The following is a 27,411-nucleotide window of genomic DNA, read 5'->3' on the forward strand; positions in this document are numbered from 1 at the left end:
TTTTAGAATATTGCATTAAAATATGATTTACTTTTATCATTTACTTTGAGTTTGTTAGAGATGAGTGCCTTGATTATTTTACCCTAGTCCCAGCCCTGTGGCAAAGTATCCTGGAAAACAGAGTTGCCAGCAAAAGACAAGATGCATGATTACATTGCAATCTCAGATAAAATATGCCCATAGGATATACTTATACAAGAAGACTATTTGTCTGAAATTCAAATTTAATTGAGTATCATGTTTTTGTTTGCTAAATATGGCAGCCCTGCTTGAGGAGTATCATACTGACTCCCCCAAAGATAAGGTGGTATTTAGTCCCATAGGAACATACCCCGCCCACGTACACATGCATTTTACATACCATGAAAGCGACACTCCTGTGCGTTAACACACTGTTTCCAAAGGATGTCCCTCCCTTGATCTTCCTACAGCCTCTTGCCTTATACTTTCAGTCACTGCGCCTGACCCCAACTTCCTGGGCCCACCTCAGCCTCCATGGGTCACAGTAGGCAGGAAAGGTCCCACAGGCTGGTGGATGTGAAGTCCTAGATCTCTCAGTGCCGCCCTGGGCATGTCCAGATCCAGCCAGAGTCCTATTGCTTTACCTGGGCCCTCTTGCTTTCAGCATTTATTCCCACTAGGCAAACAGAATTCTGATCAGCAGGGAAGCTGGCCATGGAGAGTTATAGGTCAACCTCCTGGAACACCAGGTGTGACCATCAATGCATCAATGGCAAACCAAAAATGGTGGGGGCGTTCCTTGCCCCAGGAGGATGGTGGTGTAAATCAGGCTGGTAGAAGCCAACCTCAGAAAGGTAGATAGAGCCAGAAAGGAGAGGAATGGACCAAAGACAACATTCAGAGGGTCCCCAGGCACTGGGGCCAGTGCTCAAAGGGAGGATCAAGCAGAACTCCTGCTGCACAGGGACAGAGAATTGAGGCAAAGAGAGAGAGGGGCAAGACTCAATAGGAGAGGAAGAGCAGAGAGGAGTGGCACTCTGGCGGGTGACATGGGGTTACACACTGTCCAGGGAGGGCAGGCACACCCCAGCTGAGCTGGGAGAGCAGAACGTCTCTTGCAGCATCCTGCCACGGCCACGTAGGGGTGCTTCTAGCTCCCTCCCACCCTGTCCAGTGTTCTCCAAGGGTGGGCTTGCAGCAGAATTACCTGGGATGCTTATTCAACAGCTCCAATTCCTGGCCATTGTCCCAGACTCACTGTCTTAGAATCTTAGCCACAAGACTAGGATTCTGCATTTTAAAAGCTTCCTAGGAAGGTTCTCATGCACCCTAAACCCAGCCTCAGATGGAAAGCATGCACCCTGAGGGGTAAAGGAAGAGATACGGGCTGGCTTCTATGTAACAGGAGACCTTTCTTCATGGTGGCACTTCATTTGCTTGAATTTAGAGCCTGGTTCTAGGGTCTGGTGGGCATTCTGGAACACACTCGTGGGGGTTATTGAGCCGGCAGAGGCTGTGAGCATGACAGTCTCTTTCATACAAGAGCTTGAAGAACCTTGTGATAGCCTTCACATCAAAGTGGCATGGCGAATGGAACGAGAATGAGTCCGTGCCCAGCAACGTGTGTCCGCTTTGCTTCTTCTTGGGCCCTCTTGAGAGTCCCTGGGAGCAGAGCCGGCGTGGTGGAACTCCACCCTAGATCTCACTCTCTTCCAGAATCTCCTCCATGGTGTTGGCCATGGTGACATCCCCCTCGCTGCACTCGGACAGGCTGCTGCCCCGGGGCCAGCGTGCATGGTCCTGTTGGGGCCGGGCGCCCAGCTCCCCCAGACCTCGCATGGCTAGGTGTAGGAACCGCCCACTGTGAAGCGAGGGCTGTAGCGTCCCAAGCTTCTCAGCGCCATCTCCTTCCGAGATCTTCTTGGGACCTTTTCCCAGGAACCGGAAGTTCTTCCCCAGGACACAGGCTCTGCAGCCTGTGTGGCGGGCTAGCAAGAAGCGGACCCAGTATTTCCTCAGCTCAGCCTTCACCTGCCAGGTGAGACAAGGGAGAGGTTACCGTCTTGAAGTCATTTAGCCATGTGTCCATTTAGCAAATATTAATTGAGAAGCTAGTCTGTGCCACCCTTGGGAAATTTACCTTGTAACTGGGGGAGACAAGGAGAAACAAAGATACATAAAATCAGGTGGTAATGACACTGAGAGTATTAAGCAGGACAATGTGGTAAAGAAACAAAAACTTAAGATATGGTGTTCAGGAAAGGACTCTGCCAGGGTGGCATGTGAGCTGAAACCTGCTTGACGGGTAAGGAGTCCCCTGCGTGAAGGTACAGAAGAAGCAGCAGTGAGCAAAACAGAAGATGGTTTTGCTGTCAAGAAGCTTACATTCTACTAGGAGGAGATAGAAATAAATATTTATACTTGTACTAGGGCAAGAGGAGGTTGAAAGGGGACTGGAAACTCTACCAACTCCTAAAGACAGGAGAAAACACCTGTTCTGGCCTCTGCCCCTCCCACTATCAAACCTTTTCCCAGGGAAGCAGAGAGCTGGTGGGGCTATGCAATAATATGAATAACTAAAAGTAATAATAGGCCAGGCTCCATGGCTCACGCCTGTAATCCCAGCACTGTGGAAGGCTGAAGTGAGTGGATTACTTGAGATCAGGAGTTCGAGACCAGCCTGCCCAACATGGCGAAACCGCATCTCTACTAAAAATATAAAAGTTAGCTGAGCATGGTGGTGGGTACCTGTAATCCCAGCTACTCAGGAGGCTGAGGCAAGAGAATTGCTAGAATCTGGGAGGCAGAGGTTGCAGTGAGCTGGTATCATGCCACTACATTCCAGCCTGGGCAACAGAGCGAGACTCTGTCTCAAAAAAAAAAAAAACTATTTTTTTTAATGTAATCATAGTTCCTAGGTGTTGAGCATTTACTATGTGCTCAGCATACCCAGGACAAGACTACAAAGCAGGGATGATGGTTACTTTCATGTTACTGATCAGGAAAGTGAGGCTAAACGAAGTGCAGCAACCCAGCTAACTCACAGAGCTCCTAAGGGCGAACCAAGGCATGAAGCCAGATTTTTGGACTCCGAGGTTCAAGCTTGTTTCCTCTGTCACACTTGAATATTCCTTGCATCTCAGCAGGGCCAGTGCTGGGGTCTGAACTCCTTTATACCCATCCGACACCTTTTTTTCCATTTGTCTAAGCTGCCCCCTGCTCTCTGTACTGGAAGTTCACAATACAAATCTGTCCCCACGCAAGCTGGTCACTGCACATTCCCCCAGAGCACCGTCACATCCACATGAACCTCCAGAGGTGGCAGGATTGCAGCCCCAGCCTCACATGCAACCAGGATGGCAACGTGGAAATCATACCTCTCCACTGGCAAAACCATACTGCAAGGCCACCAGGAACCCCTGAAACGAAAGGAGGACACGGCATAAAATCTGACTCCGGAGATGTGTCTGAGAGTTACTGGCAACATCCAAAGCCCTGCACAGGTCGTAGGAGTCCCCAGAAAAGGCGTGCAACTGCATTGCTTGCGATAACTGGGATTAGTCATACTGGTTATGTTAACTTGGATTTCCATGGCATCTGCTCTTGCTTTGACATTTCAGCGCCATCCCCACCCCTGCCGCACCCACATATCACCCTAGGTGTTTGCTTAGGTGTTCACAGGTGCACATGGATCAATGATGATTAAACCCCCAAGACCTTGTGTCATTCATTGAATTATACAAATACTGGGCAAGGTCCCTGTTGCCCCCCTACTTGCACATAGTGGGCACTGGTTAATGTTGCTTGTTTGTTTGTTTGTGACAGTTTCACCCTTGTCACTAGGTTGGAGTGCAGTGGCATGATCTCAGCTCACTGCAACCTCCGCCTCCCGAGTTCAAGCAATTTTCCTGCCTCAGCCTCCCGAGTAGCTGGGATTACAGGCGCCCGCCACCACGCCCTGCTACTTTTTTGTATTTTTAGTAGAGACGGGGTTTCGCCATATTGGGCAGGCTGGTCTTGAACTCCTGACCTCAGGTGACCCATCTGCTTTGGCCTCCCAAAGTGTGGGGATTATAGTCATGAGCCACTGCACCTGGCCCTTTTTTTTTTTTTTTTTTTTTTTTTTTTGCCTGACTTGCATTCTTTCCTTTCAGTCCCTGACCCTCTCTACTCTCTGAGCTTCTGGCAGGGTTGTCAGTCATGTGGTTCCCATGTTCCAGGATGACCATCGCCACAATACTCAGCCCAAATGGGCTGGAATCAAAGGTGCTCCAGTTAATGCTTGCTTCCATTGTCTTTCTCAGGCTCCTACATATCCTGATTTGTCAGACAGTCACTGTGATTACCTACCTATCCTGGCTGTCCCTAACTGATGTGAGGGTCTGTGGCATTTGGGCAGTGTGTCTGATATATTGGAGCTGGATGTGTGCACATGGCTCAAGTACTTGCACGTTTATAGAAAGACTCTTATAAAATGCCAGAACTCACAAGGAAAGGATGCATTTCCAACTACAGGGTGAAGGTCCCGATGGCAGGCTGACTCCTCTTATATCTCTTGATGACAATGAAACGTGGCACTGGGGAAGGCTTTTCTGCTCTTCCTTATGTAAGCCTTGTTCAGCATGTCCCTTCGGGAGCCAGACCAGGATCTCCACACTGACAATCACGACATCAACCAAATGCTTGGATTCTGCCCATGAGTGTGGAATTTCCCTTCTCTTACGCACCTAGATATTCCATGGCGATAGATTCCATAACAGGGGCATCGTGTTACCAGTTAACCATTTTCACACGTGCAATCTGGTCAGAGGTTCACAGCTGCCCTATGTGGTTGGCGGGACGGGTAATATTTGCCTCCAGGCACATGATATCAGAGGATCTGGCTTTCAGGGTGCCAGGATTCTCACAAACAAGTTGGCTAAAATAGGATTCCACATGACAAATGTGTCTTTTCACTTCCTCGGGTGCTTGCTTCACAGTTTTAGGAACATCCTAGGGTCTGGTTCTCATTCTAGATTAAGCAAGTGTGAAGGGAGTGGGTTCCACAGAACACATGGCTCTTACTTCATATGTCACCGCTGTTTGGCAGTCTCTCCAAAGCTCCACTGATTGCAGGAGGCTGGTGGAACTCTCTAAGCAGTAGGCTCTTGGAAGAGTAAAGGACCCTCCAAAGCAGCAAGAAAAGGAAGCTGTTAGGGCTGATGCCTGTTCTTGCCAGTTTCCATGGTGGAGTTTCTAAAATGATCCACCAAATGGAGCTCCCCCAACATCTGCCCACCGGTGCTCTTACCTCTGCCTGGTGGGATGCAGGAGTATCCAGAAGGTGGGAGGCCTCTGCCCACACACAAGCCCTCTAAGTGTGTTTTCTGGCTCAGTCCTGGTACAAAACACCCTGCAGAGTCACTTTGATTCGGCACGTTCCTCAGCAGTGCAGGGTGATGAGCAGAGCGCTAGCTGGCTTCAGGAACAAATCTTCCATGCTGGTAGCTAGTCTCCAGAGATGGCCCCAATGGTTCCTCTTCTTTCTGTGGGCTCAGGCTGCTCTTCACATCAAAAAGTGGACCAAGTTTTCTCTGCCCTTGAATCTGGGATGACCTTGTGACTCCTTTTACTGATACAATGTCGTAACAGTGACACTCTGGGACTTCTATGCCTATGTCCTAAGAGGGCTAGAGGTTTCTCCTTCCTCCGTCTTAGAACGTTTGCTCTTAGGATGCCCTGAGAGTCCAGCCGCCATGCTATGAGATATCCAGGATACATGGAGATGCCACATGGAGGAGAACTGAGGCCCCCTGAGCTATACAGTCTCAGCTGAGGTCCTGTTCAACAGCTAGCATCAATGTCTAGTTATGTGAATGAACTGTCTTGGATGTGCCACCCCAACTGGGCCTTCAGACATTTGCAGCCCCACACAAAAATTACATGTATCAAAAGAACCCTCCTGCTGACCCCAAGCAGCCCAGTCTACTGAATCATTAAAAATATTAAAATGGGGCCAGGTGTGGTGGCTCATGCCTGTAATCCCAGTACTTTGGGAAGCTAAGGTGGGTGGATCACCTAAGGTTGGGAATTCGAGACCAGCCTGACCAACATGGAGAAACCCCATCTCTACTAAAAATACAAAAAAAAAAAAAAAAATTAGCTGGCCGTGGTGGTTCATGACTGTAATCCAGCTACTCGGGAGGCTGAGGCAGGAGAATGGCTTGAACCCAGGAGGCGGAGATTGGGATGAGCCAAGATCGCACCATTGCACTCCAGCCTGGGCAACAAGAGCAAAACTCCATCTCAAAATGATAATAATAATGGTTACTGTTTTAAGCCATAAAGTTTTGGTGTGGTTTATTACACAGAATCAGATGACCAACACATCCTCCCAAGGCAAAAGAGTCTAATAGGCTCAGATTCTTTCTCAGAAATCTGCCTCACATAGCTCCACATAAATAAACTGGTCTTTACCTGGCCTTGGGTGAGTGAGATCAGGTGATCACGGGCTCACATTGCCCGACCGTACCCTCAGGAGAAAAAAGTCCACCAAATATTACGACATAACAGCTGCAGAGTTTTTTTTCCCCTCTAATTTAGGATTACCTTTTAAAGAAGATTACGGCCAAGGAACACAAAAACCCCAAATTACTAAACCTTATCTTTTGAAATTCCCCAAAAGACTGAAATAAATTAAACATGTTTTCATAATGGAAAAAAATTGCTTATGGATCCTCTGTCTTGATTCAAAGCCACAAAGAATTCAACTCCAACAGGAGGGAAAAACATATTGTTTAACTGCTCATACCACACTTCAGGCTCTGGCTCCTTGGCCTTTGGTGAGCATGCGGTGGGTGGACATTTTCTCTGCTCTGCGTACAAAATCTCAGCACTTCACCCTGTCTGGTATATTGCTCCAATGTATCAGACAGCACTTAACCTTTAAGACTGGTATGGGGAACTCGGTGTCTCCTGGTTCTAATCTTCATAAGGCCCCTGAGAGGCACTATGGCATATGTCAGCATGTGAAAGTCCTCTGAGCCTCAGTTCTTTCATCTTTAAAATAGGTATAGTAGAAGATGGCCGAATAGGAACAGCTCCAGTCTTCAACTCCCAGCGCGAGCGTCACAGAAGACCGGTGATTTCTGCATTTTCAACTGAGGTACTGGGGTCATCTCTCTAGGGAGTGCCGGACAATCGGTGCTGGTCAGCTGCTGCAGCCTGACCAGCGTGAGCTGAAGCAGGGCGAGGCATCGCCTCACCTGGAAGCGCAAGGGGGAAGGAAATCCCTTTTCCTAGCGAGGGGAACTGAGACACACAACACCTGGAAAATCGGGTAACTCCCACCCCAATACTGCGCTTTAAGGAAACAGGCACACCAGGAGAATATATCCCATACCTGGCCGGGAGGGTCCCACGCCCACGGAGCCTCCCTCACTGCTAACACAGCCGTCTGCGGAGATCTATCCGCAAGGCAGCAGCGAGGCTGGGGGAGGGGCGCCCGCCATTGCTGAGGCTTAAGTAGGTAAACAAAGACGCTGGGAAGCTCGAACTGGGTGGAGCTCACAGCAGCTCAAGGAAGCCTGCCTGTTTCTGTAGACTCTACCTCTGCGGACAGCGCACAGCTGCAGTCCATTAGGGGAAAGAGTGGGGCCGTGGCAGACGCGAACGACTCTTGTCTGACAGCTTTGGGGAGAGCCGTGGATCTCCTAACGCGGAGGTTGAGATCTGAGAACGGACAGACTGCCTGCTCAGGTGGGTCCCTGACCCCTGAGTAGCCTAGCTGGGAGACATCCCCCACTAGGGGCAGTCTGACACCCCACACCTCACAGGGTGGAGTCACCCCTGAGAGGAAACTTCCAAAGAAAGAATCAGACAGGTACACTCGCTGTTCAGCAATATTCTATCTTCGGCAACCTCTGCTGCTGACACCCAGGCAAACAGGGTCTGGAGTGGACCTCAAGCAATCTCCAACAGACCAACAGACAGTCCTTCTGACTGTCAGAAGGAAAACTATCAAACAGGAAGGACACCTATACCAAAACCCCATCAGTACGTCACCATCATCAAAGACAGAGACAGATAAAACCACAAAGATGGGGAAGAAGCAGGGCAGAAAAGCTGGAAATTCAAAAAATAAGAGCGCATCTCCTCCTGCAAAGGAGCGCAGCTCATCGCCAGCAACGGATCAAAGCTGGTCAGAGAATGACTTTGACGAGATGAGAGAAGAAGGCTTCAGTCCATCAACCTCTCAGAGCTAAAGAGGAATTACGTACCCAGCGCAAAGAAACTAAAAATCTTGAAAAAAAAGTGGAAGAATTGACAGCTAGACTAATTAATGCAGAGAAGATCATAAACGAAATGACAGAGATGAAAACCATGACACGAGAAATACGTGACAAATGCACAAGCTTCAGTAACCGACTCGATCAACTGGAAGAAAGAGTATCAGCGATTGAGGATCAAATGAATGAAATGAAGCGAGAAGAGAAACCAAAAGAAAAAAGAAGAAAAAGAAATGAACAAAGCCTGCAAGAAGTATGGGATTATGTAAAAAGACCAAATCTACGTCTGATTGGGGTGCCTGAAAATGAGGGGAAAATGGAACCAAGTTGGAAAACACTCTTCAGGATATCATCCAGGAGAACTTCCCCAACCTAGTAGGGCAGGCCAACATCCAAATTCAGGAAATACAGAGAACTCCACAAAGATACTCCTCCAGAAGAGCAACTCCAAGACACATAATTGCCAGATTCACCAAAGTTGAAATGAAGGAAAAAATCTTAAGGGCAGCCAGAGAGAAAGGTCGGGTTACCCACAAAGGGAAGCCCATCAGAATAACAGCAGACCTCTCGGCAGAAACTCTACAAGCCAGAAGAGAGTGGGGGCCAATATTCAACGTTCTTAAAGAAAAGAATTTTCAACCCAGAATTTCATATCCAGCCAAACTAAGCTTCATCAGTGAAGGAGAAATAAAATCCTTTACAGATAAGCAAATGCTTAGAGATTTTGTCACCACCAGGCCTGCCTTACAAGAGACCCTGAAGGAAGCCCTAAACATGGAAAGGAACAACCGGTACCAGCCATTGCAAAAACATGCCAAAATGTAAAGAACATCGAGGCTAGGAAGAAATTGCATCAACTAACGAGCAAAATAACCAGTTAATATCATAATGACAGGATCAAGTTCACACATAACAATATTAACCTTAAATGTCAATGGACTAAATGCTCCAATTAAAAGACACAGACTGGCAAACTGGATAAAGAGTCAAGACCCATCAGTCTGCTGTATTCAGGAGACCCATCTCACATGCAGAGACATACATAGGCTCAAAATAAAGGGATGGAGGAAGATCTACCAAGCAAATGGAGAACAAAAAAAAGCAGGGGTGCAATCCTAGTCTCTGATAAAACAGACTTTAAACCATCAAAGATCAAAAGAGACAAAGAAGGCCATTACATAATGGTAAAGGGATCAATTCAACAGGAAGAGCTAACTCTCCTAAATATCTATGCACCCAATACAGGAGCACCCAGATTCATAAAGCAAGTCCTTAGAGACCTACAAAGAGACTTAGACTCCCATACAATAATAATGGGAGACTTCAACACTCCACTGTCAACATTAGACAGATCAACGAGACAGAAAGTTAACAAGGATATCCAGGAATTGAACTCATCTCTGCACCAAGCGGACCTAATAGACATCTATAGAACTCTCCACCCCAAATCAACAGAATATACATTCTTCTCAGCACCACATCGCACTTATTCCAAAATTGACCACATAATTGGAAGTAAAGCACTCCTCAGCAAATGTACAAGAACAGAAATTATAACAAACTGTCTCTCAGACCACAGTGCAATCAAACTAGAACTCAGGACTAAGAAACTCAATCAAAACCGCTCAACTACATGGAAACTGAACAACCTGCTCCTGAATGACTACTGGGTACATAACGAAATGAAAGCAGAAATAAAGATGTTCTTCGAAACCAATGAGAACAAAGATACAACATACCAGAATCTCTGGGACACATTTAAAGCAGTGTGTAGAGGGAAATTTATAGCACTAAATGCCCACAAGAGAAAGCAGGAGAGATCTAAAATGGACACTCTAACATCACAATTAAAAGAACTAGAGAGGCAAGAGCAAACACATTCAAAAGCTAGCAGAAGGCAAGAAATAACTAAGATCAGAGCAGAACTGAAGGAGATAGAGACACAAAAAACCTCCAAAAAATCAATGAATCCAGGAGTTGGTTTTTTGAAAAGATCAACAAAATTGACAGACCGCTAGCAAGACTAATAAAGAAGAAAAGAGAGAGGAATCAAATAGTCGCAATAAAAAATGATAAAGGGGATATCACCACCAACCCCACAGAAATACAAACAACCATCAGAGAATACTATAAATGCCTCTACGCAAATCAACTAGAAAATCTAGAAGAAATGGATAATTTCCTGGACACTTACACTCTCCCAAGACTAAACCAGGAAGAAGTTGAATCCCTGAATAGACCAATAGCAGGCTCTGAAATTGAGGCAACAATTAATAGCCTACCCACCAAAAAAAGTCCAGGACCAGATGGATTCACAGCTGAATTCTACCAGAGGTACAAGGAGGAGCTGGTACCATTCCTTCTGAAACTATTTCAATCAATAGAAAAAGAGGGAATCCTCCCCAACTCTTTTTATGAGGCCAACATCATCCTGATACCAAAGCCTGGCAGAGACACAACAAAAAAAGAGAATTTTAGACCAATATCCCTGATGAACATCGATGCAAAATTCTCAATAAAATACTGGCAAACCGGATTCAGCAGCACATCAAAAAGCTTATCCACCATGATCAAGTGGGCTTCATCCCTGGGATGCAAGGCTGGTTCAACATTCGCAAATCAATAAACGTAATCCAGCATATAAACAGAACCAAAGACAAGAACCACATGATTATCTCAATAGATGCAGAAAAGGCTTTTGACAAAATTCAACAGCCCTTTATGCTAAAAACGCTCAATAAATTCGGTATTGATGGAACGTACCTCAAAATAATAAGAGCTATTTATGACAAACCCACAGCTAATATCATACTGAATGGGAAAAAACTGGAAAAATTCCCTTTGAAAACTGGCACAAGACAGGGATGCCCTCTCTCACCACTCCTATTCAACATCGTGTTGGAAGTTCTGGCTAGGGCAATCAGGCAAGAGAAAGAAATCAAGGGTATCCAGTTAGGAAAAGAAGAAGTCAAATTGTCCCTGTTTGCAGATGACATGATTGTATATTTAGAAAACCCCATTGTCTCAGCCCAAAATCTCCTTAAGCTGATAAGCAACTTCAGCAAAGTCTCAGGATACAAAATTAATGTGCAAAAATCACAAGCATTCTTATACACCAGTAACAGACAAGCAGAGAGCCAAGTCAGGAATGAACTTCCATTCACAATTGCTTCAAAGAGAATAAAATACCTAGGAATCCAGCTTACAAGGGATGTAAAGGACCTCTTCAAGGAGAACTACAAACCATTGCTCAGTGAAATCAAAGAGGACACAAACAAATGGAAGAACATACCATGCTCATGGATAGGAAGAATCAATATCGTGAAAATGGCCATACTGCCCAAGGTTATTTATAGATTCAATGCCATCCCCATCAAGCTACCAATGAGTTTCTTCACAGAATTGGAAAAAACGGCTTTAAAGTTCATATGGAACCAAAAAAGAGCCCGCATTGCCAAGACAATCCTAAGTCAAAAGGACAAAGCTGGAGGCGTCACGCTACCTGACTTTAAACTATACTACAAGGCTACAGTAACCAAAACAGCATGGTACTGGTACCACAACAGAGATATAGACCAATGGAACAGAACAGAGTCCTCAGAAATAATACCACACATCTACAGCCATCTGATCTTTGACAAACCTGAGAGAAACAAGAAATGGGGAAAGGATTCCCTATTTAATAAATGGTGCTGGGAAAATTGGCTAGCCATAAGTAGAAAGCTGAAACTGGATCCTTTCCTTACCCTTATACGAAAATTAATTCAAGATGGATCAGAGACTTAAATGTTAGACCTAATACCATAAAAACCCTAGAAGAAAATCTAGGTAGTACCATTCAGGACATAGGCATGGGCAAGGACTTCATGTCTAAAACACCAAAAGCAACGGCAGCAAAAGCAAAAATTGACACATGGGATCTAATTAAACTAAAGAGCTTTTGTACAGCAAAAGAAACTACCATCAGAGTGAACAGGCAACCTACAGAATGGGAGAAAATTTTTGCAACCTACTCATCTGACAAAGGGCTAATATCCAGAATCTACAAGAACTCAAACAAATATACAAGAAAAAAACAAACAACCCCATCAAAAAGTGGGCAAAGGATATGAACAGACATTTCTCAAAAGAAGACATCCATACAGCCAACAGACACATGAAAAAATGCTCATCATCACTCGCCATCAGAGAAATGCAAATCAAAACCACAATGAGATACCATCTCACACCAGTTAGAATGGCAATCATTAAGAAGTCAGGAAACAACAGGTGTTGGAGAGGATGTGGAGAAATAGGAACACTTTTACACTGTTGGTGGGATTGTAAACTAGTTCAACCATTATGGAAAACAGTATGGCGATTCCTCAAGGATCTAGAACTAGATGTACCATATGACCCAGCCATCCCACTACTGGGTATATACCCAAAGGATTATAAATTACTCTACTACAAAGACACATGCACACGTATGTTTATTGCGGCACTATTCACAATAGCAAAGACTTGGAATCAACCCAAATGTCCATCTGTGACAGACTGGATTAAGAAAATGTGGCACATATACACCATGGAATACTATGCAGCCATAAAAAAGGATGAGTTTGCGTCCTTTGTAGGGACATGGATGCAGCTGGAATCCATCATTCTTAGCAAACTATCACAAGAAGAGAAAACCAAACACCGCATGTTCTCACTCATAGGTGGGAACTGAACAATGAGATCACTTGGACTCGGGAAGGGGAACATCACACACTGGGGCCTATCATGGGGAGGGGGGAGGAGGGAGGGATTGCACTGGGGAGTTATACATGATATAAAAGTCATGCACATGTACCCTAGAACTTAAATTATAATAAAAAAAAAAAAAAAAAAAAAGAAATGTGACACATATACACCATGGAATATTATGCAGCCACAAAAAAGGATGAGTTCATGTCCTTTGTAGGGACACGGATGAAGCTGGAAACCATCATTCTGAGCAAACTATTGCAAGGACAGAAAACCAAACACTGCATATTCTCACTCATAGGTGGGAATTGAACAATGAGAACACTTGGACACAGGAAGGGGAACATCACACACTGGGGCCTGTTGTGGGTGGAGGGAGGGGGGATGGATAGCATTAGGAGAAATACCTAATGTAAATGACAAGTTAATGGGTGCAGCACACCAACATGGCACATGTATACATATGTAACAAACCTGCACATTGTGCACATGTACCCTAGAACTTAAAGTATAATAAATAAATAAATATCAGACACCAATTAAAAAAAAAAAAAAAAAATAGGTATAGTAATTCATCCGTTGTAGGGATATTATGCGAATTCCATGAGCCTGAAAGTGTTTCGTGTTAAATAGATACTTTCCAGTGTACCATTTTAATTCCTTTGCTAGTATTTTAAATACATTTTTTAAAGTTATTTTCTTAGTGTTTATTCCAGGGATTACAACATGCATCTTAACACAATCTATTTCATATTAACACTAACCTAATCCTGGTAAAATATAGAAATGTTCTCCTATATATCTCTATTTACTCATTCTTGTGATATTCTTGTCATATGTATTAGATCTTTATATGTTATAAACCCAATAATACAACTTATTATTTTATACAATCTTGTATTTTTTAAATCAATTATGAGAAAAAAAAATCTACATATAGCCTTTCAGATTTACCTATGTATCTACCTTTTCCACTGTTTTTTATTTCTTCATATGGATTTGAGTTGCTGTCTCTTGTCCTTCCTTGCTAGCATGAAGTACTTCCTTTGATATTTCTTGAAAGGGGTGTTTGCCAATAATGATTTCTCTCAGTCTTTGTTTTTATGACAATGTCTTAAAAAAATTTTTTTTGGGAGGCCAAGACGGGTGGATCACCAGGTCAGGAGATCAAGACCATCCTGGCTAACACCGTGAAACCCCGTCTGTACTAAAAAATACAAAAAACTAGCCGGGCGAGGTGGCGGGCACCTGTAGTCCCAGCCACTCGGGAGGCTGAGGCAGGAGAATGGCGTAAACCCGGGAGGCGGAGCTTGCAGTGAGCTGAGATCCGGCCACTGCACTCCAGCCTGGGCGACAGAGCGAGACCCCATCTCAAAAAAAAAAATTTTTTTTTTATTATACTTTAAGTTCTAGGGTACATGTACACAACATGCTGGTTTGTTACATATGTATACATGTGCCATGTTGGTGTGCTGCACCCATCAACTCATCATTTACATTAGAATATCTCCTAATGCTATCCCTCCCCCCTTCCCCACCCCACAACAGGTCCCTGTGTGTGATGTTCCCCTTCCTGTGTCCAAGTGTTCTCATTTTCACCTTCATCTTGAAACATACTTTTGCTGGATTTAGAATTCTTGATTGGCAAATTTTTTCTTTCAGCATTCTGAATATTTTATACACTGGCTCCTGGCCTCCATTGTTCTGATGAGTAGTCAGCTGTTAATTGTATCATTGATCCCTATATGTAATGAATCATTTTTCTCTTGTTGCTTTCAATATTTTCTCTTTATTTTTGGCTTTGAGCAGTTTGTAATGTTTCTAGGCATGAATGTCTTTGTTTTATGCTTTTTGGAGTCCATCGAGCTTCCTGGATGTGTAGATTAACATTTTTCTTCAAATTTTGGAAGTTTTCAATCATTATTTGTCCAAATATTTATTCTACCATTTCTATCTTTACTCTCCTTCTGGGACTCTCATATGTGTATGTTGGTATGCTTGATGGCATTCCAGAGATCTCTGAAGCCCTATTATTTTTCTTCATTTTTTCTTTCTGTTGCACAGACTGGATAACCTAATTGACCTATCTTCAAGTTCATGGGTGATTTATGCTGCAATCTTAAATCTAAGCTTTCCTAGTAAAATTTTCATATCAGTTATTGTAGTTTTCAACTACAGAATTTCCATTTGGTTCTTATTTTATAATTGTTCTCTATTGAATTGAGATAATTGAATTCCTTTAATTATTTCAACAACCTTTTATTTAATTATTTCAACATGTTTATAATAGCTTCTTTGAAGTCTTTGTCTGATAAGTTCAACATCTGGACATCCCCCACCCCACCCAGAAAGTTTCTAATGACGGCTTTTTTTTTTTTTTTTATCCTGAGTATAGGTCACACTTTTGTTTCTTTGCAGATCTCATATGGCTTTGTACAAAACTGGAAGTTTTAGATAATATATTATAATAACTCAGGATTCTGATTCCCCAATCCCCATCCCTGGAGTGGTGGTGGTTATTTGTTTTGAAAATTGTCTGGACTACTAGTTCTGTGGAATCTGTCTCTGCTGTGGTATATAGCCAGTGATGTCTATGCTCATTTAAAAATTTTTGGTGTTTATTTTTAAGTCTGGTCTTCTGATGCTGTTTACAATAGCTTAATAATCAGCCAACGATTGATCAGAAGTTGTTTGCAAACACCTCAAGCCCATAAGCCTTCCATACCCTTTGCCAATGGATCCATGTGTCACTTGGAAAACACATTCAAAGTTCAGTTTAAAGCCTCTCCTGGCTTTTACTTTCCACCAGACCCACTCATGTTTCCTCTATATGTGTGCAGAAACTCATCTTCAGCCAGAAGTGTGTGAATGTCCTTTCTGGTCCTTCTTGAGTGTGTATGCAACCTTATGCATGTACACAACCTTCCAGTCAACCTGAGAAATATGTGGGGGCTTGTCAAGGCCCACTGTGGCTGTCTCATTCCACAAATCTTCCTGTTAAATTTCTGGGTAGCCCATCAGTATGTTTTTTCACCCCAGAGAGAATGAAAACTTCTGGCTTTAACATTGACCTTCCCTGTTCCTTTGTTACCAAGATGACTACTGTATCTGGCAATGCCCAAGGATAAGGGCTTTTTCTGCTCTTTGATCCAAATCAAGTCAGCCTCCCTCCTCAGTGATGCTGCTAGTTTTCACTAGAATTTCCTCACTGATGGAGCAGGGATTAGAGAACAAAAGCAGTCCCAGACAAAAATAACATAGACTCCCACTGTTATTACTGAGTTTCAGTAATTTTTCTTGAATGAATCCTTCTCATTTCCCTTTTTTCTTTTTTTAGTTAATTTCTAGGGTCCCAAAATGGTTGCTATTGACAATTGTCCAATTTTATCATTGTTTTTTGGGGAAAAGATTTGCTAGAGCCTCTCTCCTTCATCCCAGAAGTCCTGTCCCCACACCAACATTTAAAGATGATTCATTTTCAAATTACTACTCTATGAAGACCCTGGCTGTGTCTGTGCTGTTAGCGATAAGCTGTAGCATTAGTGGCCTTCACTAATGAGCCACGTCTCCCAGGATTCATGCCTTTGTGCAGGGCCCTCCCCTTTCAGTCTAGGCTGGGTCTGTGACTTGCTTTAAACGACAGAATGCAGAAGAAGCATCACTGTGCCAGTTCCAGGCATAGGCATTTAAAATGTCTGGCAGCTCCTGCTTTTATACTCTTGGGAGCCCTGAATTGCCCTATCCTGTGGAGAGACCACAAGTAGAAAACACATGGCATGTCTAAGGAATGTCATGGACACTGAGAAATGAGGCCTCAGCAATGTGACCCAAATAAAACTAGCCTCAGCTATTTGAGCCACCCAACTTAGGCACCAGTCATGTGAGTGAAGAAGACATCTTGGTAGTTCCAGCCCCAGGAGGCATGACAGAAGCAGAAGTTAGTCACCCCTACTGGGTCCTGCCTAGATTCCTAACTCCTAGAATCATGAAAAATAATTTTTAAAAAGATTGCCATCTTAAGACACTAAGGAATAGATAATAATTGAAGCAGTAGATTACCAGAAGATTCCCAGGTAACAACCACAGTTGGCCTCTTGTTTCTAGTTTCAGCTCCCACACATCTGTCAAAGTTCAATAGCCTCCTGGTCTGAACTCATCAGTCCCTACCCAATTTGTGTTGCATTCTGCGTACATGTCACCTGAAGCACAGACAATGTTCACTTTGCACAATGCTCTGCAGAGAACCCAGCAAAAATAGGCACTTAATAAAAGGCTTCACATTGACATTCACAGTTAATACGATCATGAGTCACACCAACTATTACCATCCAGGAAAGAGACCATTTCCCCCTTCTTAGTCACTGAATCATGCTGGCAGGATCAACGCAATACTTCCCCATCTACATGCCCTTCTAATGCCAAGGGCCCTTACTGATAAAGGCTGCTGATGCTACAATTCTATTTTCATCCATGGGCTCCTTAATTCTGAGCCTGTTTGGGCCACATGCATTTTGTTTTCGCCGAAGTCAAGGCATCTTGGTTCAGATTCCTACTTACATGAAAGGAGCTCAGTGTCAACTGAATGAAAAGTCGTATAAGTTTTGCAAATCCTTCGACTTGATCATCGGTGATGAAAGAGAAGAGGATCTCATGAACGCCCAATAAAGGAATGAGGACCAGTGTTGATTTTGCCAATCTGTAAATGACAACCAAATAGCAGTCATGAGGGCCACATGGGGAACAGGCAACACTTCCTGCTCTTCTGTGCCATGCCTTTGTTGCAGCTCTTACCATATCGATCACTGTTTCCCAGATGGTCTCCTTGACTACAACATTTAATGCTTCAGGGCCACTGTGGTCTTGTTTACTGTTGCGTTCCTACACTTGATGCATGGGGGATGCTCAGAAAACATGAATTGAATGAATTCCCCCATATCTATTATCATATGTCTGCAGCTCTTAATGTTTTGCCTGATGCATAGATTTCCACACAAGTGACTACCACCCGAGGACACTCCACCCCTACCAGGTTTGTTAAGTTTCCTATCGCCTGGCTAGCAGTTTCCTCTATCTTTCTTTACTCAGGACTTTCAACATCAGTATTTCCAGTGTTACCACGAGAAAGGAGAGAAAATGAGTTGCCCAGGGTCACACAGACACTCGGTAGTAAACCTCAGGCTGGATGTGGGGCATCTGACCTTCAGTTCCGACCTGCAGACTCCTTTCTGGACTTCGCTATCAGCCCTCACGCTGCCCCTTAACCCTGGTGATAGTGAGGGCTGCAGGAAATGAAAAACTGATCCTCCTCATAAAAAGTGCTGTGTGGAGGTTCGCTGTTGTATATAGTCTACACAAAAAAGACAAACATTCCTTGTGCCACCCACGTGTAAAGTGCACAGCTGGGGCCCAAATGCTCCATACTGGTGGTTCCCAAACGTGGCCAACTATTAAAATTCCTTACAGAGCTCCTAAAATATATACATATAGTTTTCTGGGCCTCAATGTCAACTCCCTGAATCCACACCTCTGCAGGTTGGGTCCTAGGAAGTTAATTTTTTTTAAGAGACAGGGTCTCCCTGTGTCACCCATGCTGGAGTACAGTAGCACGATTCTAGCTCACTGCAGCCTTGAACTCCTGGGCTCAAGCAATCCTCCTGCTTCGGACTCCAGAGTTGCTGGGACTATAGGTGTGCACCACTGTGCCTGGATAATTATTTTATTATTTTATTTTATTTTATAGAGATGGGGTCTTACGTTGTTGCCCAGGCTGGTCTCAAACTCCTAGCCTCAAGTGATATACTACTTCTGCCTCAGTCTCCCGAAGTGTTGCAAACCACTGCACCTGGCCGGATGTGGACTTCTTAAGGAACTCCCCCATGGATCCTGAGAAGTAGACAGGTTTGGAAATAACTGCTCTTTACTGTTGAGCTGCTTCTTAATTTAAAACTAACTACATTAGCAGAGATGACTCATATTCAGGGTACGAACAAAGCTACTGTCTTATCCACATTGGGAAAGAGGAGCATAATTGTAAAGATTTTTTTTTTTTTTTTTTTTTTTTTTTTTTTTAGCTTAGGTCACTTCTTGTAAAGGGGCCAGACTAGGAGAACTTCCCCTCAGATCCCGTTGAATTAAAGGTGTAGAAAAACAGGGTGGCATTAGCAGTTCATGGGGGAGTTTCTTAAGGAAGGTTTAACTCTGTCCAAGAGCAAGAGCTTACTGTGAATCCTATGCCTGCAAGGGCCATTCAAATGCAACGTTATCAATGAAACAAACAACCTCACCTTTGTGCCCCCAAAGGATCTAAAGCAGCGCAGGAGCCTCCAGGATGGAGGGACTCCACCTGGCCATGTGACTGTGTGAACCAGAGCCTTGACTGTCAGGAAAGGCTGATGAGCAGACAGATGGAATCATGGGCCTTGGCTATGTGGTTCTCTTGAACTGAGCTCAGATCGACTCCCACTCTAACACCCACCCCTACAGAGGTCATTTCACTAGGCAACATTGATATGGTCCCCATGAGACAACATTTCAAGGGTTTTGTATTTCCAGGAGTGTTTTTAAAGCCCTCTGGCCCAGAGGTTACAAAGTAGTGACCACGGATGGTAACTGACCTGCAGACAACTTTTGCTTAGGCCATGGAGCAATTTTTGTTATTGCAGTCATCTTTCAATAATAATATTTCTAGCAAAAGTGTCCAGGTTTCTGACTTCTTTTGAAAAATGAGGAGATCTGGCAACACTGGGCTCAAATTCTTGCTTGGCAATCGTTGGTTGCAGCCGGGCAATGGCTGTCCCTTTAGAGGGAGTCTGCGGCCTCCAGCCCCCACCCGGCTTATACTACTCAGTTGTGTTACTTGCTTGACCCTTGTAAGAGTCTGAATTTGTGACCCTTGTTCTGGGTGGTCTGGGTTTTCACGACACAGACTTATATGCCTCCAAGCAGACCTGTGTCTTATCATCAGCTTATTCTGATGCCATGTTACAGTGTTATGGTTTTCTAAAATAAACTTTTAATTTTGGAATAATTTTAGATTTACAGAAAATTAGCAAAGGCAGTATAGAGAGTTCCTACATCTCTTCACTCAGTTTTCCCTAATGTTAACATACTACATAACCGTGCCCATTTGTCAAAACTTAAGAAACCTACACGGTACATTTCTAGTAACTAAAGTTCGGAGTTTATGTGGATTTCCCACTACTGTCCTTTTCCTGTTCCCTGATCCCACGTTTCGTTTAGTACGGCATGATCTGTAAAGAATAACAATTTTTAAATAAAGTTTTGGGCCACTCACCCTTCTGGATGGAGACATGAAGGGATTGTCTACCCTTCACCTTATTCTAACTTTTCCTTAGACAAAGTACTATTTGTATCTCTGTCCAGAAGAAAATCCATAAATAGCAATAGTGGTTTACTCTTACAGACTGTGTTTATGCTCATTTTCATCCATAACCATTTGTTTATTTAAATGGTCCCATTTATTGCAATCATGTAACTATCCAACAAATATTTATTGAGCATCTGCTTATGGCACATGAGTGAATCTGATGAGAAAGAAGGAGTTGTAGTCAAAGACAGCAGGGTACAGGAAGAGTATCTGGGCCTGAGTTCAAATCTCAGTGTTGCCAATTATTAGTGCTATGACTGTAGGCAAATTATTTAACCTCTCTATCTGTTAGTTTCCTCGTCTGTAAAAGGAGGATTATAATAGTAATAGCATCTACCTGACAGCGCTGTCACAAGGATTAAACAACTAGCATAGGGTAAACCCTCAGAATAAATGGTATCTGACACATGATAAATGATCAATACATTTTAGTTATTACTATTTTTAAAGAAGCCATCCCTGACCTTCAGTTGCTTATAATTTCAATATTTTTTATCAAATTTACTTGAATTTGTGACATTTTTATTCTTTGGTTGCTGATGGGGTTCAGAACGTGGTACTCTAAAATATGGCACCTTGACATACTAAGTATTTTAAGCTGAAAGAAGTTGAGAAAACTGCAGGAGCAGGAAAGTCTCTCTGACTCTCCCACCATTCTCCCCTGAAACAGGTCATGAAACCTAAGAAGGATTTTCTGACCTTCTCCTGAAGCGGATCATAAGACCCTCATGTGAGAGGTGGAGGAAAGGAATGTCCTTATATCTGAAGACACAATGACACAAGAATCTGTACAAACAGGGCTTGTTAAATTTCCCCCAGTTTATGACCATTAGATCTCCTTTGTTCAATCATATTTCTCCCATGACCGCCCACTTTGCATCAAACCTAGCATAAAAATACGCACGTTTGACCATTTCTTTGGGTCTTCCTTTCCTTATGAAGTCTCCTACGTCATATAAAACTTATGAAATAAACTTGCATGCTTTTTCTCCTGTTAATTTGTCTTTGTCTAATTTTCAGACCCAGCCAGGAACCCTAAGAGGGTTGAGGAAAAGCTTTTGCTTCCTACATTGCCTATCAGAAAGTCCTTTCAGAAAGAACTGGGCTTTAGCATGTTAAGAAATGCTTGTCGGGCCGAGTGCAGTGGCTCACACGTATAATTCCAGCACTTTGGGAGGCCGAGGTGGGCGAATCACCTGAGATCGGGAGTTTGAGACCAGCCTGACCAACATGGAGAAACTCTGTCTCTACTAAAAATACAAAATTAGCTGGGCATGGTGGCTCTTGCCTGTAATCCCAACTACTTCAGAGGCTGGGGCAGGAGGATCGCTTGAACCTGGGAGATGGAGGATGCACTGAGCCAAGATCGTGCCATTGCATTCCAGCATGGGCAACAAGAGTGAAACTCCATCTCAAAAAAAAAAGAAAAGAAAGAAAGAAATTCTTCTCCTTTATAAATGAATCAAGAGCTCTGGCCAGGTGCATCCCGTGGAGAGTTAAGGCCCTTTATTTAGGGGAAGAGAGCTGCCTCTGAGAACCACAACTCTGTGGGATCCCATCCCCTGTGGGAACCACAAAGAACAGAGAACTCCAGCCAAGCTGAGGGTCTGCTGAACTCTGTCCGCATTCCTAGGGCATTGCTTACCCTGTTTACAGCCCCAGAGTTCCTCCTTCACACTTGGCTCAGTTCTCTTTCTCGAAGCCAGACAGATGGACCATTTTTTTATTTCCTTTGCTTGATGGTGGAAGCCCAGGGACAAGGGCTAAGACTACAGAAGGTTCTCCAGCTCCTAGCAACTTGCCTCTTTGGCAGGGCCTAAATATGTTTAATTTAAACTTTCCTAAAATATAATCCTGGAGGGAGGCCAGATCAGGGTTACATTCTAAAAGTTCTCAAAATCTTCAAGAGTTGGAGGCAGCCTGTACCTACAAGCATTTGGATAAAATATGCTGGGCCCTGTCATCCCCTCCTCCTTATCCCACCAGAAGTCTTTAAGGGAAAACAGACATGGAAGGGAAAACAGATGTGGAAGGGAATGAGGAAGAGGAGCAACTTTCTGACATGGAAGAGGGCGGTGTGAGCTGAGGAACAGAGGGGTGCCAATGCCCCGCTGGGGTTACAATAAAGAGCCCTCTCTCAGAACTTGAAAATGAGAGAATTAGCACTGCTTTCTAAGAGCACAATGGGCAAGTGAGTTCACAGATACTGCAGGATTTGCCGGCCCAGGGAGTTAAATAAGATGGTTTCGGTGTGTCCTGAGAGATCGGTCCCTGCCTTTTTGCTAATGAATAAGTATTAGCTAATCAACTCTTTTGCACTCTACAGAAAGAACAAGTAAACAGAAAGGTGGCCAACGAAAATGGCAGGGAAAGCACAGAGGGAGGACGTTCTCAGTACCTATCCCACCTTAGTCTGTGGAGGGCACGCTGGATCTGGGGAATGAGCCTCCTTCCCAACAGGTAAGTGGTACTGTGGGCAGGTGGTGATTTTTCAGGCTACCCTCAGGATCCTTCAACAGCAAGACTCTGCTTTGATGATGTGAGCACCAGTAACATTCTGGTGACTCTCTGGATTCCTGAATCTTCTGGTGTTGCAATTAGGAAATTTTGGGAGGTGCATGGGCACAAGAAAGGAATGCTCTACCCCTACCACCACCTTCCACAGACATTAAAAATGAACAATGTTCTAGATTATATACATCGTGAGCTCAGCTGGGGTCAGTCAGCCTCTCAAAGTCTAGGCCACTCAGGAATATAGATGGATTCCCTGTACCATATCCAGGTGGTGGCAAACTCACCAAGGTGAGGCATCTCACCATGGGAGGACTTTGGGTAGACATATACCCAGGTTCTTCTTTATTATTATTACTATTAAAAAGAAAAAGGGTCTCACTCTGTGGCTCAGGCTAGTCTAGACTCCCAGTCTCACACGATCCCTTCCCCTGAGGCTCCCAAAGTGCTGGGATTACAGGCATGAGCCACTGCACCCAGCCCCAAGTTCTTCTTGAGCTTTTTCTTTGAATAAGGGCAGGGGAGAGGAAAAAAAGGAATTTCCAGACAGCCTGCATATGTCAGGCAGGGTTATTCTTTCTCCCCACAAAGCAATCACCCTGGGTCATTGCTCAGCCATGAGGGTCTCCCCAGTGTCTTAATTTACCCTTTCCCAGACCAGCGGCTCCTGGTGGGTACATACCCTCCAGGGCTATGCCAGGCAATCTATTTGATATTGGAAGAAAATATAATAGAGGATAATAGGCGTTGTGTATATATTAATTTATATCTATCCTCTTACATTTTCTATTTTTTGGTCTATCTTGTAATACATATATTAGCTCATGAGACCATGCAAATACATAAGGAGGGACATGCTCAGAATTTCTTTACTGACAGAGATGCGTGGTCAGAAAAGTTTGAAAACCACTGCCTTGGATAACTCTAGAGGGGACTCTGGAAAAGAGAATATTGAGGCTACAAGACGTCTGTAATGGCCCAACCAGAATATTCCATGTGTTCTTTCACTAGAACATCTGGCCCAGCAGTCCTCCACGCTGGCTATGTATCAGAATCTCCTGGGAGACTCTGTAGCGGGGGCGTCCAACCTTTTGGCTTCCCTAGGCCACGTTGGAAGAAGAAGAGTTGTCCTGGGCCCCGTGTAAAATAAACTAACACTAACAATAGCTGATGAGCTAAAACAAAACAAAACAAACAAACAAAAACACACACACACAAACAAAAGCAAACAAACAAAAACACACACACACAAACAAAAGCAAACAAACAAAAAAAACGCCGTGCATAATTTTTGTGATATCCGCCACCACAGAAAAGCAAAAAAGTCCTTGCATTCTAAGGGTTGGACAAGGCTGTTCTGTGAGGTTCTATCCCACACTTACGGAGCAAGAACACCCAGTGGTAGGGCTCACAAGGCTGCACTTCTGGCCGACTCTCCGGGGATGCTAATGAGCAGCTATGACGAAAAACTATGTAGGAGTTGCTGTGGGTCCTGGGCATGGGGGAGGTGCCAGTGGCCCACAGTAGGCTTTGGGGGCACAAAGCAGCGGGGTGTCAGCTCTGAGTCCACTGCGGGTCAACTGCACCATTTCTGTCTCATGGAAACACTAGCCTCTGTCCAGTTTCTGGGGCACCCTGGTTTTCCTGGCACCTGTTTATTGAGAGAACTCTCCTCCCTGAGTGCACCTAGCAGGGAGGACTAGAGTGGGCCTTGAAGCTCCACCCTCAAAGAGTGGTGAGAGAAGCTAAGCCTTTGGGAAGGGGGCCAAAGAGACTGCTTGGCCACTTGGAGCCTCGACTGGAGGCGCCAAGAGAGACAGCGTGGCTCCCTGGAGCCCAGGCCAGGCCAGTTTCCCAGGGCTATGAGTTTCTTGCAAAATGTTTGGACCAAAGCTCCAACTAGCAACTATAGTATGTCTGCCCATTATTGAGCCGGATATGTTTATCCTTCTAGACCTCCTGGAGGGAGGGTAGAGTGGCCACCCGTATTTATAACCACATCTACAGCCTACTTGAATCCTCAGAATAAGCAGGAGATGAGTATGCAGTGATACTCCCATTTTTACACACCAGAAAGCAGGCCAAAGGGGCCAAGGCACTTGCCTAAGGCCAGTAGGCAAGTCTAGGGTCATGGCCAGCTCCCTCCCTTCCACCTCCTGCTCCATGCCAACATCCTAGTCTTTAGCGAAGTAGAACGCATGCTCCTCAAATGCAGGGTTTACATCATGTCCACCATTTTTGTTTGTTTTTTTGTTTGCTTTTGAGATGGAGTTTTGCTCTTGTCACCACCCAGGCCAGAGTACAATGGCACGATCTCAGCTTACTGCAACCTCCGCCTCCCGGATTCAAGTGATTCTCCTGACTCAGCCTCCTGAGTAGCTGGGATTACAGGCACACACCACCACACCCAGCTAATTTTTGTATTTTTAGTAGAGACAGGGTTTTGCCACGTTGGCCAGGCTAGTCTCGAACTCCTGACCTCAGGTGATCTGCCCGCCTTGGCCTCCCAAAGTGCTGGGATTACAGGCGTGAGTCACCATGCCCGGCCTCGTGTCTACCTTTTATTCCAAGCACAGTACCAGGCACATTGTAGGCATCTATTAAATATTTGTCAGATAAAAGGAAAAACTCCCTTCCTAGCGCCTGGGTCAGACCTTATAAAGGGGTGAGAAACGGGGCTAGGGCCATCTTCACTCATGCCCACCTCCTCTGGCCTCCTGTGTGGACTGGAATTCCTACTCTTAGAGCTAATCTGTGGGTTAAAACACTCTCGTTCCAGAGCCCTGCTGAATGCCTATGCCACATAGAAAGCAAAGAATAGGCCAGGTGCGGTGGCTTACACCTGTAATCCCAACACTTTGGGAGCCCAAGGCTGGTGGATCACGAGGTCGAGAGTTCGAGGTCAGCCTGGCCAACACGGTGAAACCCCATCTTGACTAAAAATACAAAAATTAGCCAGACGTGGTGGCAGGTGCCTGTAATCCCAGCTACTCAGGAGACTGAGACAGGAGAACGGCTTGAACCTGGGAGGCGGAGGTTGCAGCAAGCTGAGATTGCGTCACTGTACTCCAGCCTGGGTGACAAGAGCAAGACTCTGTCTAAAAAAAAAAAAAAAAGTAAAGAATAACTAGGAAAGAGGGAGAAAACGCTTTATCTATCATTCATTCATTCATTCATTCATTTGCTTTTACAACAATGCAGATCCAGCAAAAACCTATGATCTGACTTACTAGGAATGAGGACTGCTGTCATCTCAGCAAGAGGAAGGTGAGGTGCAGCGATGACAAGTCACAAATAAAGGATGCCTGTGAAAGGATGTCTTTCCTTAGACCCTAAAAGTTTGTGGTCTCTTTTCTCAAGGTTCTCAAAAACACCCAAATAATCTCTTCTCTTCAAATCCTTCCCCAAGGAAGGCAACTGCCAAACTTCTCTTCATATAAGACTGTCCTTCTCCCACAACCACCCATTCTTAGAAACTTTTTTTTTTTTTTTGAGACAGGGTCTCACTCTGTCACCCAGGCTGGAGTGGAGTGGCACAATCATGGCTCACTGCAGCCTCGACCTTCTGGGCTCAAGCAATCCCCTACCTCAGCCTGGGACTACAGGCATGCACCACGCCTGGTTAACTTTTGTATTTTTCGTAGAAACGGGGTTTCACCATGTTGTCCAGGCTGTTCTCTAACTCATGGCCTCAAGCGATCCTCTTGCTGCAGCCTCCCAAAGTCCTGGGATTACAGGTCTGAGCCATCACTCCTGGCCTCTTAGGGGCATTTTAACAGTTTTCTGCTGAGGGATGTGAATGCCTTTGACTACTCACCATCTGCTTCATCGTCTTAGAAGGTCCTCACTGTTGACAAAAGCCTCGCTTGATCCCACAGCACCTTTCCAGAAGTGCTTTCTGATACCCTGACCTTAGGAGATAAATGTCCTTCCCAAGACATTAGGCAGAACAGCCAGAGGACTTACAATAACCTTGGACTGCTGGGGACCAACCTCAAGCCACTTACCTGTATTTATAATCTCTGAAGCACATTTGATTAGCTTTGAGCTTAGAAATGAGAAGCTTGAGAATTTTCAGGAAGATGAAGAAATTGACCTTGAAAAAAAAGCAGAGTTGGGTAAGTAAATGATGACCTCCACATAGCTGTGAATTTCAAGGTCAGGCTGGGCTCTGCCATCAGTTTCATCAGTTCAATGTAAACCAGGGGCAATTTAGCAGTTAGCTGGCCAGGTAGTAAATGATTAGCTGTGATCTCCACTGGCCCGAAGGCCATCTGAATCTCCAAAGTCCCAAAGGTCATCTGAACTGAAAGTCTGGAAGGAATTTTAGAAAGTGATTTAGTTTATTATTCTGCCTTAAGGAGGCCCATCATTAAGGCCACTAGAAAGGCAGGTGGACAGTCACATTATTAGTATTACTATTACTGTTATTATTATTAACTAGCACATATTGAGTACTTATTGAGTACTTAGTACTTATCACTTAATACTTAGCACCATGCCAGGCTTTGGGCTAAGAACGGTCCAGGCATTCTTTTATCTAATTTTTACAACACT

At 44.4% G+C, this 27,411-nt stretch overlaps 1 protein-coding gene across 1 annotated transcript; it reads right to left on the reverse strand.

Annotated features, from left to right (window-relative positions):
- On the reverse strand, positions 1-27,238 carry GLP2R (glucagon like peptide 2 receptor). Its single transcript, XM_033184562.1, has 4 exons — positions 26,862-27,238; positions 17,514-17,652; positions 3,339-3,380; positions 1-1,992 (listed from the first exon to the last, which is right to left on the reverse strand). Exons 1-4 carry the CDS (start codon positions 26,885-26,887, stop codon positions 1,657-1,659), a joined length of 543 nt encoding a protein of 180 aa, XP_033040453.1. The 5' UTR covers positions 26,888-27,238; the 3' UTR covers positions 1-1,656.
- Between the last annotated feature and the right edge of the window lie 173 nt (positions 27,239-27,411).

Source organism: Trachypithecus francoisi, unplaced genomic scaffold (assembly GCF_009764315.1).
Source record: "Trachypithecus francoisi isolate TF-2019V2 unplaced genomic scaffold, Tfra_2.0 Lachesis_group20, whole genome shotgun sequence".
Lineage (NCBI taxonomy): Eukaryota > Metazoa > Chordata > Mammalia > Primates > Cercopithecidae > Trachypithecus > Trachypithecus francoisi.

Excerpts from the sequence above, each read along its gene's own strand:
- GLP2R (XM_033184562.1), bottom strand. The coding sequence starts at position 26,887 with ATGTGCTTCAGAGATTATAAATACAG. Across the intron at positions 17,653-26,861 it reads TTCAGAGATTATAAATACAG|ATTGGCAAAATCAACACTGG; the intron begins GTAAGTGGCTTG and ends TGTCATTTACAG. Across the intron at positions 1,993-3,338 it reads ATGGTTTTGCCAGTGGAGAG|GTGAAGGCTGAGCTGAGGAA; the intron begins GTATGATTTCCA and ends CTCACCTGGCAG.